Source organism: Bactrocera oleae, chromosome 2 (genome assembly GCF_042242935.1).
Source record: "Bactrocera oleae isolate idBacOlea1 chromosome 2, idBacOlea1, whole genome shotgun sequence".
In the NCBI taxonomy this organism is placed as follows: Eukaryota; Metazoa; Arthropoda; class Insecta; order Diptera; family Tephritidae; genus Bactrocera; species Bactrocera oleae.
The window spans coordinates 23,883,638-23,896,917 of record NC_091536.1 but is presented as its reverse complement, the minus strand read 5'-3'; the positions used below and the strand labels follow the sequence as shown (position 1 = coordinate 23,896,917).

General features: G+C 35.1%; 2 protein-coding genes across 5 annotated transcripts; one reads left to right on the top strand and one right to left on the bottom strand.

The window, feature by feature from the left end:
* The first annotated feature begins 734 nt into the window (after positions 1–734).
* LOC106616518 (uncharacterized) lies at positions 735–2,771 on the top strand. Its single transcript, XM_014233203.3, has 6 exons — positions 735–894; positions 969–1,249; positions 1,365–1,530; positions 1,629–1,931; positions 2,175–2,391; positions 2,444–2,771. Exons 1-6 carry the CDS (start codon positions 781–783, stop codon positions 2,620–2,622), a joined length of 1,260 nt encoding a protein of 419 aa, XP_014088678.1. The 5' UTR covers positions 735–780; the 3' UTR covers positions 2,623–2,771.
* On the bottom strand, positions 2,676–11,351 carry LOC106616519 (uncharacterized). 4 transcript variants are annotated; one of them, XM_014233205.3, is made up of 5 exons: positions 10,370–11,351; positions 3,969–4,419; positions 3,742–3,907; positions 3,143–3,671; positions 2,676–2,879 (listed from the first exon to the last, which is right to left on the bottom strand). In XM_014233205.3, the coding sequence occupies exons 2-5, from the start codon at positions 4,352–4,354 to the stop codon at positions 2,842–2,844; spliced, it is 1,119 nt and encodes a 372-aa protein (XP_014088680.1). In that variant the 5' UTR covers positions 4,355–4,419; positions 10,370–11,351; the 3' UTR covers positions 2,676–2,841. The 4 variants fall into 4 exon arrangements, with proteins under 4 accessions (XP_014088680.1, XP_069968355.1, XP_014088679.1 ...); XM_070112254.1 differs by having other exon boundaries at positions 2,676–2,898; positions 10,370–11,343; XM_014233204.3 differs by having other exon boundaries at positions 2,676–2,898; positions 11,133–11,343.
* Between the last annotated feature and the right edge of the window lie 1,929 nt (positions 11,352–13,280).

Genomic DNA, 13,280 nt, shown 5'->3' with positions numbered 1-13,280 from the left:
TGTATTCAACAAGGCATTTAGTTAAACTACGATAAGACTTAATGAAATGGAGTGCATATTAACAATACAAGTATTTACACATTGCTGTGTGTACAAGTGTGTATGTGTTGCCCTTTTAATATTTTATGCAAATTCTTAATTGTGAAACAACTTATGCACATACAAACGTAGCTGTGAAATATCGCGTGACAGTGATTCGAATATACTTGCCATATAACACTGCAAAAATTGTGTGAGTACTCTTTAAAGAGAGTACGCCCGGACTACTCCCAATTGGATATAATTGGTAATGAATTAGTTTCCAACACATGTCTATAGCCTTAAGTTACGTATTAATTAGCTACAAATGAATATATTTAGAGTACGAGTATAGTTCACTTCAATGCTATCTCATACTCGTACAAGAAATTACCCTCTTTTATTTTTAGCATTTTAATGTAGTCTTTCGGTGACGGAAAGTTACTTCTAGTGTCTTCATAGCGCACGCTGCAACAAAAGAGAACAGCTCGTTCCATATAAAAACATTAAAAATGCAATTAGTCACATGTTCCTTTGAGACTAATCGCGAGCCTATTCCGAACTTGTTGCATGTTTTGCAAGGTTTAGTAAAATGTACACACACATACTAACGAATTTTAAAATTCGGCTGCAATTGTAAACAGAGTAATATTTTCAATCGTTTAGCGGCTCTCTCCAAAGCGAGATTATTACGACTATCTTGGTGACTATAAAAGCGATGCATTCAGGCTATGTGGGGTATTCGAAAGTTTTAAAGCAATCATGGTTAATGCGGGTAGTGAGTCTTGTGGCGAAAATGCCTTAATCACACCAGAGTGGATAAACGAAGAGTTCTTCAAGCGCATTCTCGATAAAGACGAAAGTGAAAGTGTGAAGGTGATACAATAAATGCCAACGAGCTCAACAAATTTAATAAATCAAATATAAAAATAAATTATCAATTATTGCAGATCTATAAATTGCTGCTCTCATCCGGCACTGCCAAAACTGATAACTACGCGACTGTACTGTATCGTGCTAAGATAAAGTATGCTTTGTGTTCCCAGCTTACTCAAGAGAAATTTCGTTCATTTGTAATGAAAACCGAGCATTTTGAACCGAACTGCCTGCAGAAGGATAAATTGAGTGAAATGACTCTTTTTGAAACCGAAGTGCGAATGTATACGAGTGTGTTGCCGACAATTGAAGCGAAGCTGCGCGAGTTTGGTGATCAGACGCTATTGGCACCGAAGTGAGTTGCATGAGCCATTACTCATAAAATCTTTATAAAAATTATTTATTAAAAATATGAAAATAGTAAAATAGATAATATATACATTTAAAATTCTGCTACTAAATATTTTTAGGATTTTCCACTACAGCTTGGAAGCGCCGCGTAACATAGTATTCGAAGATCTTGTGGCTGAAGGTTATTCTCTCATCAATAACCGTTCCGGTAGTTTGGATGAAATCAAGTTAGCTATAAAGAAATTAGCTAAAATACATGCAATCAGCTTTCAAATGGCACAAATGGTAAGTATTACATATAAAAGCGGAGTGTAGCTCAAATATTAAAACATGCCGAAAGGTGCTTATTGATAAGATATCTTTAATTTCACGTTTACTCACAGGGAAATAGGGATATTACCACATTCAATAAGACCTACGTCAACACGGTGAATGTAGATGACTTTACTATCTTAAGAGATGGGGTGAAACTAATGAAAGAAGTGATTAGTGATCAGCCAGATCTTCAAAAATATTTACCACACTTCGAGGCGGCAGAAAAATTTTTATTTCCCAAGGTTTTGGACTTATTAAATGCGTATAAAAACGGTAAACGTAGTGGAGTGCAAGTATTGAATCACGGTGATTTTCATGGGAAAAATTTAATGGTGAAATATGTCGATAATGAGCTGAAAGAGTTAATGCTGGTGAGACAATCATAAGCTTTAATTATACAAACATATATTTTTATATATTGTATAACCTACATCATTTATTAATTGAACGTGTTCTCTCATTAAGAGTGGCCCATGCAGTATTATTATTATATGTACTTATGACAATGAGGGCTAATATAACATTATAATTGAAAACTTGAAATATACTGTTGTGGCTACTCTGCACATGCTCAAATCCATTCGTATGAGGTTTATTTCTTGTTTGCTTTTCAGCTCGACTATCAAACCTGTATTTTTGGATCTCCGGCTATAGATTTACATTATGCTTTTACAATGATGTTCAGCCCTAGCATGCGATTAGAGAAAATGGATGAACTGCTTTATTACTATACAAAGCATTTTCAAGACACTCTACATTGTGTGCAGTACCAAGGACATATTCCAACCATTAAGGAAATAAGGGCGGAGATGTGCAACTATAGACATTGGGGTAGATAAAGCCTGTTTATAGCGATGTATATTATATCTTATTTTCCAAATAGGTCTTTACCTGATTTGCACTTTGCTTTGCCTCAACTATGCCTTCATGGATGGCTTTGACATGAACGAAATTGTCGAGTCGGAGACCGCAAGGCTTTCATTATTCGCGAAGACGAAGATTTTGGATGAGCTGCGCTTATTGCTTCCACGCCTCTTATATTTTGGTTATTTTGAGGAATAATACACTGACGCGTATATAATAGGGGTTTCCCGAAATTAAACATTTTTTTAAAATTTATTTATAATATTTGTTTTTATTATTCTTTTGTTTTTATTTACTATTGTAAATAACCTAAATGCAAATACATTGGTAGAATGGTGTGCAACTCAGCGATGTAATTTTTGTCATAGTAGAGCTCGCGACGTTCCTCCACGGTGGCCATCAAGTGATCCCTGTCTATTAGACCAGCGCATAGTGCATAGCGTATGGGTAGAAAGCTGATTAATAGAAAAAGTGCTGGAACATTATAAAAGAGTAATAAAAATCTTATAAAAATAGAAATTTTGTGAAAAAGCAGAAAAATAAAAAAGCATGCATTTGTGAAAGACATGTGTCAAGTTGTTGAGTAGTTTGGCACTTTAACTCCAATAAATTGGTTTGAGTGTCTTGCAAATCGTGTTATTTGTTTAATTAGTCGAATGTCGTGTTAATGGCTATTTCGGAAAGCAAGTAATAAGTTACTCGTATATTTGTCAATTACCCAAAATTTTCTGCCGCTTCAGTTGTTGATGGAAACTCTCAAATGTTAATAGTTCCATTTGACATCCAAGTAACTCCAAAGTCTGTACAAAATGTCTGAAATAATACTCAAAAAGTTCTTCATGATTTGTGGCCCGTTGCTGCGGCGTATAGAGCATGAAATACGAATATATGAGATCGTTGACTAAGGGACCCATATAGGTGAGCTGGTAGTCCACGAGCAGTACATCCTCCAATACGCCAGTAAGAGGTGCATGTCGGAACATCAAATTATTGGCGAGCAAATCTCCATGACAGATGCCGTAACAGGTTTGTGTTTGACGATTAGAAAAATACTCGGTATACGTTGCACGACATTTAATAGCCCAGTCTGGCTGCATGGCCTCGAAGTATGGTTTGTACATTTTTAACGTTGGCACTGAATCGAGCATATCGATAAAGCTCTTGATACCGCCAGATATGAATGAGCTATTGACAACATACGGTAGGGTCATGAAACTCTCGGAAAGTGTTTCAAAAATTTCGGGTTGCTATCAAATGTGAACGAAGACCGAGTAATGATATTGTCACATCAAGTAATAAAATATTTCAAGTATTCACCTCGTTAGCCAATTTATAGCTTGCCGCATGCCACTTGGCTAATTTGCGATAGCTTGCTTTTATTTCACTCAAAGTTAGCGCACGATTGCGAACGATATCGTAGCCGAGCTGTCTTAAATCGTCAAAAACCAATAACTTGAATGGCGTAAGAGCATGATAAAGGCAACTGTGAAATAAATAGGTATCTAAAATTGCAAACATATGTTGTTATAAAAGCGAATACGTACTCCGCGCCAAATCGTATGCACTCGCCTGCCAATCGCAGCACTTCCACCAGTCTGGGCAATACGTTGGTATAAACTCCGATTTCGGTTTCGAAGAGCTTTGAGTTTTCCAGCAAACGCTGTTTCTCGCCCTCCAACTCCGGTAGAGCTTTGACAATAAATGACTTTACATCACAGTCGGCTGACAAAGTAAACATCACTTTAATTCGGAACATCGCACTGGCATAGTGCTCCCCCTTTTTGGTTGCGGGCTGAATTTCAATATTTGTAATTTGAATATTTTCTCCGCTGTTCTGGGATTGCAAGACACGCTCAAAGAAGTCATAGTTCAACCATTCCGGCGGCACTAGTTCATCTTTGTCGTATTCTGATGCGATTAATGAACTCATACTTTGAATTATGTTAGCACAGTCCAACTTGTTGGAGCGATTTGTGTAGACTAACGACTAGATAACTAAATTTAAATTTAATAAGATAGAGTGAAAGTTAGAGAGGGAGGTATAGGTAGAGAGGAAGAACGATTTTTAAACGAATTTCCCATTTAATGCTTCTATTTATAAGTTTAAATATCATTTTATGTTGAAGTGCATTCTTCAACTTTAATCTAAACTAATCACTATTATTACCTTATTATTACAAATAATTCATTATTTATTTAGTATAAGCTCACTTAATTATTTTCTTAAAGTTATTACATCATTATTCGTTACATGCATATACATTTGTTCGCATATTTGTTTTCAATAATCTGTAATTAATATTATCGCACTTTTTCGCAAAAGTATGTGTCTCAGACCTTGCACGCTATAAATCTCATTAAGCCAGTGTCGACAAGATATATATGTATGAATGTGCATATGGTACTCGTATATGCCTGTGTGCCTTTGGAGAAGTTGCCGGCAGATACATAAGTGTGATTGTTTATATCAGTTACATTCAAATAATTTACTTTGTGAGAGCAAGTGCATCGAGAGAGCACTCAACTGTCCTAGCCGAAACTTTAACTGCTTTCGAACGAGTAAAGTTTTTGCATTTTTAGGACCACCCATGGTTTCTCATAAATGCGAGTAATTTAGCAAATAATTGAATTGACTTTGAGGTACCGGAAAATGTTAAATGAAATAAATAAACAGAAACAAACAAAAAAAAAAAAGAAAATCATCTACTATTATAAAATGATAACATCTTTTTTTCTGCTTTACTATATGTGATATAAAATATTGCAAATTTTTATTTGTTTGCCTCAGATTTTCCATATATCAAGCTTACGTTTATAATAAATCCGTTAGAATTTAACAGTTCAAAACATTCAGTGTATTTGAGAAGATTATATTAAGTCATATAATAAAATACCTCAGTCATAATTAACTTATTTTAGTCTCTTTCAGATTAGCGCTATTTGATTACAGAATTCTACAACATATACTAATGAATATTTTTCCGACCAATTACATGTTTTACATGTATGGTGGCTTAATTGGGTCTTATCGCACCCATAGAAACTTCTTCGTTAAGCAGTACGGTTCGTCAGCTACTCGCTGTTGTGTGCTCTTCTCAGCTTTGATATAAAATGAGAGGTTTTCAGATGAGAATGCTGCTGTTGTGTGCATACTACTCAGAGTCGGAACGACTAAATGTTGTAAAATTTCATTCAAATTAATCTGTATGCATATCACATATACAATGTTTCTCTATTTAAATTTGTCAATACGACATCTACATTGTATTTGCATTGCACTTGTGCTATGTAAGTTTTTATCATTAATTAAAACCTTTTGAATTTTATATTTTACGTGAGTAAACTAAGAATTATAGGGGTGTTGTTTATATACTTATTTATCATTTGGACACATTTTACTGATAATAATCATTTATTTAGCACCGATAATAAATCAATAAAGTTATTTAAAGCGATTAACGTGTCATATATATGTATACATTAAGTGTAGCTCAGAGTTTCCTTCTAGTATTGAATATGAATAAGAGACCTTCTGTGTTCGTAAATGGAGCCTCATTCCTTATCATTCATGTTTGACTTATACAAATCTTTGAATTATATTAAGTGGCGGCAATCCAGACAAATCGACTGTATTCCAAAACTCTGTTGATAATTATAATCAATTGAACAATTAGGGCACACAATACCTTCATACGAAATAAGTTAATATTTAAATTATTATTAGAAGCATGTATATAATTTAATTTGTGTGCACAGTATTTATTTACTTAATTTCTTTTTATATCATGAAATGAAATTATTGGACTATGGAATTGAGAAAACAATACTTCAAAGTGAAAAAAAACGTTCGTTAATGCAGGCGCTGAGAAGTTTTTTTTTGTCTGGCGCATTATCTGCCATATATGTGTTAATGAAATGTAAGCTGCATACATCGTAACATATACATATGTAGTTAAGACAACTATTTTTAGTGATATTATGTATTTACTCTCAACAGGGTATATTAAGTTTACTACGAAGTTTATAACTTCGAAAGGGAAATGTCGTAGACCCCATAAGGTATATATATACTATATATATATCCAAATGGTTAGCGCGTCGAGCTGAGTCGATTTAGTCATCTCCGTCTGTCTATAAGTTTGTCTGTATATACGCGAACTAGTCATTCAGTTTTTGAGATATCGTTCTGAAATTTTGCACACGTCCTTTTCTCCATAAGAAGATTTGTGGTGAGCGCGCCGATATAGCACCACTATAGCATATACTTACTTAGCTGTCATACAAACTGACCGAACAAAAAGCAGTTATTGTATGGAAATTTTTTTTATTTGACAAGATATCTTCACGAAATCCAGCATTGATTATTGCTGAAGGCAACACTACAATCTCCGATAAGTTCAGATCGGATAACTATAGCATATAGCTGCCATACAAAATAAAAATGAAGATTTTTTTATAACCTTTTATGCTATAAGAAATGCACTTGTATAGGGTATTAAGGCTTCAGTGCAGACAAAGTTAAAGTTTTTTCTTCTTTTCATATCTCGTTTATAAAGTATATACATATGTATGTATGTAATACAATTGAGAAATATAATATTTAAATTTTTAAGCGATAGCAAATTGCTGTTGCATTATCTATTTATATCAAGTTAGCTATAAGTAGCATAAACTCACTAATCTGCCAACAAAGCAAAGCTCCTAGAAGTCATTAACAATTCACACAACTTTAACAAATTAATTGTGCTATTATTCAAAAGCTCAAAAGCCATATAATATTTTAATAAGTGGCATGTATAAATATGTAGTTGGCTGTATTAGCCCATACTTGTTAATATTTTCACATATGAAGCAGATAATGTAGTCAATTAGCAAGATTGCATTAGCTGAAAATATACACAGACCTTTAAGCAGCTTATATATTACATGTATGCATGTCTTTAAAATACTATGTATACATATGTACCTATACTGAAAGTGGCTTGAGATATGAAATTTTACTAAGATATTAGCGATTTGTTCCACAAAACAACAAAATCTAATACAAAAAGCTTTTTGGGACTCATATCGCGGTCGTTTGATCTATCACTGAACAGTGATCACTATTGAACAGAGCTCGAAGAATAGAAGGGCTCATTTAGAAATTTATTTGCAAGTTTTGAGATTTTTCCTTCAATCAATTCATATGCGAACTTTTTAAGTAGATGTGTATATTCATGCTATACCTATGTGCATACATATGTTCTACCATATATTTTTAATTCGAAAAACTAAAACTCGGGCAAATAAACTTCAATCCGATCGATCAGCTAGAGAAAAGCACTGCTGTTTTGCATGCCATTTTGATTGTAGGTATCGAATTCATTAGGTTGCGGTGAAGAGGTCTTATCGCAGTGACACCACTACCACGTCGGTTGCACTTTCAAATGCTGTTATTTTGGTCGGCATAGGCATAGGGATGACGTGTGGTCCATGCTGCAATGTCACTTTATGGCTGACATCATGCCAGCAAACTGAGCAGCTTGTGTAGCCTTGAGTTCAATGAGTTTGTGTAGATAGACAGACAGTTGCATATGTTTGCGTAGCCGTCAAGGCATAAATCTTTCCGAACACAATGACGAGATGCGACAGCAGTGTCCAATGAGAGAATTCTGTATGATGTGAAAAACCAAGAGCAAAAGCAACGCATTAAAAGTGTTGTAGCAATGTTATTGTGTGTAAGTGGCAGCTTCAGCTGTTGAGAAAATAATTCTTGCAGATTTTTCTTCGAAACCTGCTTGATGTTTTTTCTTTTACAGCTTACCGATTGAACGTCTGTCATATTGATACCAAATTAAATATTTTTGGTTTTGTTTGGTTTGAGTGCCAGCTAATTGTTTTTAAATGATGTATCAATGTGTCATAGTTGCCTCAAGCAGTTTGGTCTGGGTTCACCGAAAATATATTTAAATTCACTTAGATGATTACTCTGAGACAAATGATCCGATCAGGTTTTTAGTCTGTACGTTCACCATACAATGATTTAACAGTTTTTTTTTATTGAATCAACCAAAATTCTGGGTCTAATTAAACTGTGCCATTCTGACAAATTTCTTAGACCGTACCATATTGTACGAACAAATTTTCTAGTATAAAATTTATTTTACGTTTCATCGACATAGAAGGCCGGAATTACTGCAACAGTGGAGGACGCCGTCGGAGATCGCGTGCAACACGAAAACTATTTTTAGAAAAAAATTTTACGGTGGATTTTTATAATACGCGTATCTTTGAAGAATTTACACAGTAGTTTACGCATTTTTTTTTCAAGCTGTCTTAATAGGTAAATCCCTTAAACGAAGAAGGAATTTGCATCATCATAACTCTGTTATTAGTGTAAAAAGCTAATCAGCAACTAAAAAACTAACCTATAAGTGCTTAGCGCTGCATTATTTTGTTGTAGATAACGAATGTAATATTTCCAATTATAATGGCAATGAATCAATAAATGACGCTGCAGTTTTCGCAATTATTTGAGTGTTGGGTAATGTGTTGATTGGCGCTTTAGAACACATGTCTGGGGGCTGAATACGGCACAAATTTGTTATTATTTTGCTTTCGCATTGTAAAATACTTGTTTTACTAAACAATAGAGATATGTGATAATACGCCAGTCGTTAATTTTGTAATTGCATTCAAAGCTAGACGTTGTAAAGGCGGCGCCTTTCATTAGTTTTTGCTCTTTCTGCTGTGGGTGTGTAAAAATTATGGCGCAGAGCTTTTAAAAAGTTTACATTTTTTTATTTGGTAATTAACGCTTTGCAGAAAGTACAAGGGAAAGGCAAATCGTGTGTTTTCTGCTTTGACAACACGCGGAAGCGAGTGTGTCCGCGGATTTTAGAAACATGAAAAAATATCAATATTGTGGTGATTCGATTTTTGGTTTTGGAAGAAAAATTGCAAATCTAAAAGCTTCTTGGATGCCATATACATCGACTATTCAAAAAGTTGACGGAGAAATTTATTGTATTACTGATATTTAAGGCGAGGAGGTTATGATTTTAACTCGACATTTTATAAATTTCTCTTTTACCCCACCAATATGGGTGTAATCATCATCATAATACGCTAACTTTACTGGCGCTCTCTAATTGAATTAAACTTCAACTTAAATAGCCGATGGAAATAGCCGATTCAAAATACCGGATAATAGACTGGGTATGGCTAACCGTTAGAAGAATGACATGAGCACATGAATGTCTGCTTTACCAGTATACAATCTTACAATATTTTATATCACCACATGGAGTAAGATAAGTCTTTCCGACGCTACGCATTTCATTGAGAAATGCCATTCCTCTTGGCTTTCAGAAACAAAGTTTTTGGACGAGATATTCTACAACCATAGAGCAGATAGTTCGCTGTTATCTCACGTTAGTGGTAGAAATACTCACTTTCCAACACTATAATTTCTCATTGAATAGTGCATATAGAACGAGTCAAATAAACAGCGTGGGAGTTTTTAAGTAATTGAAAAACGAGGCAAATACGAACGATGTAAGTAGAAACGCGGTTGCAGCTTACTATTGGGATTTCGTAGATACTTTAGTGGATAATTTAGTAAATAAAAAGCTACGGTTATGCCGAGCTTGGTGGACGAGGCCGCAAATGTTGCCACATTGGCACAAAATGTTCACATTAAGTGCAGCAGCTGCAACCGTAGGCGGCAAAAATGAGATTTTTCATTTGCGTAATTTTTATGCCGTGAAATGAAGCAGCACGTGCAGTAGTGACAGCAGCGAAGTCGTCGGCGCATTACCCAGATTCTGGCAGCACAAAAGAGTCTGCGTGCCGGAAAGTGAAGTAAAGAAAGTCTTTTATGTAACAGTAATAACTAGTAAAAATTAACTTTAATGATTTGTAGCGTTCCACAGCTATTTTATACCGTACACACACACATACGCACCCAAATTTCACCGTCAATACGCCAAGTTTTGTGTAATTTCCTGAAATTCGCGGCTGCTGGCGTTTATCGTTGCGCTGCGGCTGTGAATTTTCTTTCATGCCACCGTTTCATTGTGTGGCGGCGTCAGATTCTGGCTCGCGTTAACACCATACTACCACTGTGCAACGGCCAGAAACCTGTGTCGGGAGTGAGTTCGCTAACCTGTCGAGAGCATTGAAGCGCGAACTCGTAAATTACGCGATAGCTAAGTGCTTGCCGGCGTCATCCCATTCTCGACGCCCGTCTTTCCATTTGTTTTGCTCCAGTTTCTTTACAACGCAGTTTGGTGCAACCCTGCAAGTATTTCACTCGCTAACGCACTAATGGTAGCTTCGGCTGTCTGAATGTGCCGGTATGCAAGTGATTGTTAAATGTGTGAATGGCGAGCACATTAGACGCTTCACTGGCATTTATTCGGTTGAAATTCAGTTTATTTTATGCGATGAGCCAGAATTACCTGGTTTTCTGCGCTTTAAACAGGCACAAAAAATAATGCTTAAAGTACGGATATTTTACATAACTTCATATGATCGGCGAATATTTTCGGAGAATGTTGGGAGAGTTGCCGCCCTGGATTCCAAGCAGGTCAAATCAAGGCTTGTCGAAAGCAGCAGAAATTTGCGACTAGACGAGAGATAGTAAGTTTCTCTTATGCCAACGAACGGTCTCATGGTCCAAGACCATTTTTTGGAAAATGGCGGCTTGCAAGTTTTGCCTCACTTACCCATTTGTTACGGTGGATGCAGAACGCCAACACTGGAGTACGCTTTACATCAGATTGGCGTATCAAAATTGGCCGCTAAGCTTACTCAGTTCTTTTGGGGTGGTATCGGAAAATTATTAGAAAGATGGGAAAATGTTATATTTCAAATAGACAATACTTGGAATAATACTATTGTACAAGTTTTTCTTTTATAAACGTTGAAATTTTGAAAAAACAAGTAAACAAAAATAGTTATTTCGGGATTAGAGAACAAAAACGAATATTATTAAATGAAAAGCACTATATTGTATTCTAAAATATTCTACATTAAGATCTATACACTTTTGTATGCGTTTGAAATTTCGAAACGCTTTTTCCACTGTGATTGATTAACTCTTCAATTGCGAATTATACGCTATTAAAGCTGATACTTTGCTAGTCATGCACATTGCGCTCACAGCTTGTACAATTTCTGTGCTTGTAGACAACATACTAATGCCATACAAATCTGTTTTAACAGAGCTCTTTATTTGTTGTGTTGTCTTTGCAACTCAATTAAAAATTACTCATACGCCTCGGTTAACTGCGCACATTGTATTGCATACTTTAATACAATACATGGAGAAAGATAAGAAATGCCTGTGCTTTAGATAACTTTAGAATGTGTACATTGACTCTTGTTTTGTTGTTGGTATTCAGGTGAATATTTACAAATTTTAAACTACACTCAAGGGAAAAGACGAATTTGAATTTGCTTTCCTGCCTTTACTGACGTTAATAAAAATGTTTACTCTGATTTGGTATGGAGTCGAGATGATATTGCAGGCAATCAGAACCGGTATTACAATAGACAAATATAAATTATTGAGATTGCTGGCATTCTGATGCATTTGTTATTAGAGTGTTAATCTTTAGTAATTGAAATGCTGAGTTTCGTTATCGTTATCGATACTCGTATTAGTAAAGGCTTAATATTAAAGTTTCCATTCTATGTATTAGTGCTGTTCATTTAAGATTTCATTTATTTCAGAAAACAAATGTGTTAGTAAATTACTTTTGTTTGTGTTATTTTTATACCCTGAACAGGGTACATTTGGTTTGATACGAAGTTTGTAACACCCAAAAGGAAACGGCGGAGACCCTATAAAATGTATACATAAATGATCAGCATGATGAGTTGAGTTGATTTAGCCGTGTTGGTATGTTTGTCTGTCTGTCTGTCTGTATATATGTATATATAGAAAAACTCTTTCATTTGAAGAAGTATCTTCACGAAATTAGATCGGAATCAAGTTCTTGTAAGGAAGCTTTGTATTTGTGAAGGGTATTAAAGTTTCGGTGCAACCGAAGTTAACGTTTTTTTTTATTAGTTGTTAACGATTTCATTATGCTGCGTCTGTCTGTATGTTTATAAAACAAAATTTTCATATTTAAATACTCTTCAACCTTAAAATATTATGCCACATATATTAAATAGCGCGTCAAAAAAAGTATGAATGTTAAAAAGCAGAATGTAATAACACCCTTTAACAGCTGGCAATCAGTCATCAGCCGCGAGACTTGTTCGGAGAACCGAAATAAACCAGCAGTGATTTTTATATATACACGTCCGAGTAAGTAAATACGCCTAATGTTGAATAAATAATCTGAAACAAGCAAATTTACACATCCCCTCATCCAATATGTACATGTGCTTCGAAAATTTGTTAGTTTGTAAATGTTCAACGCTTCGCTAACTCATGCTACAACCAAATACACTCTTGCAGTCGTGGAGTATTAACACATGTGCGCACTTGCAGCGGATTTGTTAAAGTATTTTTCATTCTCATTTGGCGCTGCTGTAACATTCTCCCGCTCCCACGTAACTCCGAACGGCATTTTCGTGTCAACACATTCTTCATCGTCAATGTGTAAATGAAAAGCGCCGAACAAATGAAGTGAGCGCGTCAACTGTGTTGAAAATATGAGTAAATGGGTAACACACATATCAAAAAAAAAAAAACAAATGCCAAGACAAGAACGATCCGAATTTTGAACAGTAATTCTGAATGCCGACGTGAGTGAAAAAATTTGTAAACGCCATTTTTCATTTCTTACGATATTGGTCTGCGTTGCACGATGCCACTAGCAACCACAGTGTTTGTTTTTTCTTATATATGCCTGCATGTG

Excerpts from the sequence above, each read along its gene's own strand:
- LOC106616518 (XM_014233203.3), top strand. The coding sequence starts at position 781 with ATGGTTAATGCGGGTAGTGAGTCTTGTGGCGAAAATGCCTTAATCACA. Across the intron at positions 895-968 it reads ACGAAAGTGAAAGTGTGAAG|ATCTATAAATTGCTGCTCTC; the intron begins GTGATACAATAA and ends CAATTATTGCAG. Across the intron at positions 2,392-2,443 it reads GTGCAACTATAGACATTGGG|GTCTTTACCTGATTTGCACT; the intron begins GTAGATAAAGCC and ends TTTTCCAAATAG.
- LOC106616519 (XM_070112254.1), bottom strand. The coding sequence starts at position 4,354 with ATGAGTTCATTAATCGCATCAGAATACGACAAAGATGAACTAGTGCCG. Across the intron at positions 3,672-3,741 it reads GCTATAAATTGGCTAACGAG|CAACCCGAAATTTTTGAAAC; the intron begins GTGAATACTTGA and ends CACATTTGATAG. Across the intron at positions 2,899-3,142 it reads GAAGCGGCAGAAAATTTTGG|CACTTTTTCTATTAATCAGC; the intron begins GTAATTGACAAA and ends ATAATGTTCCAG.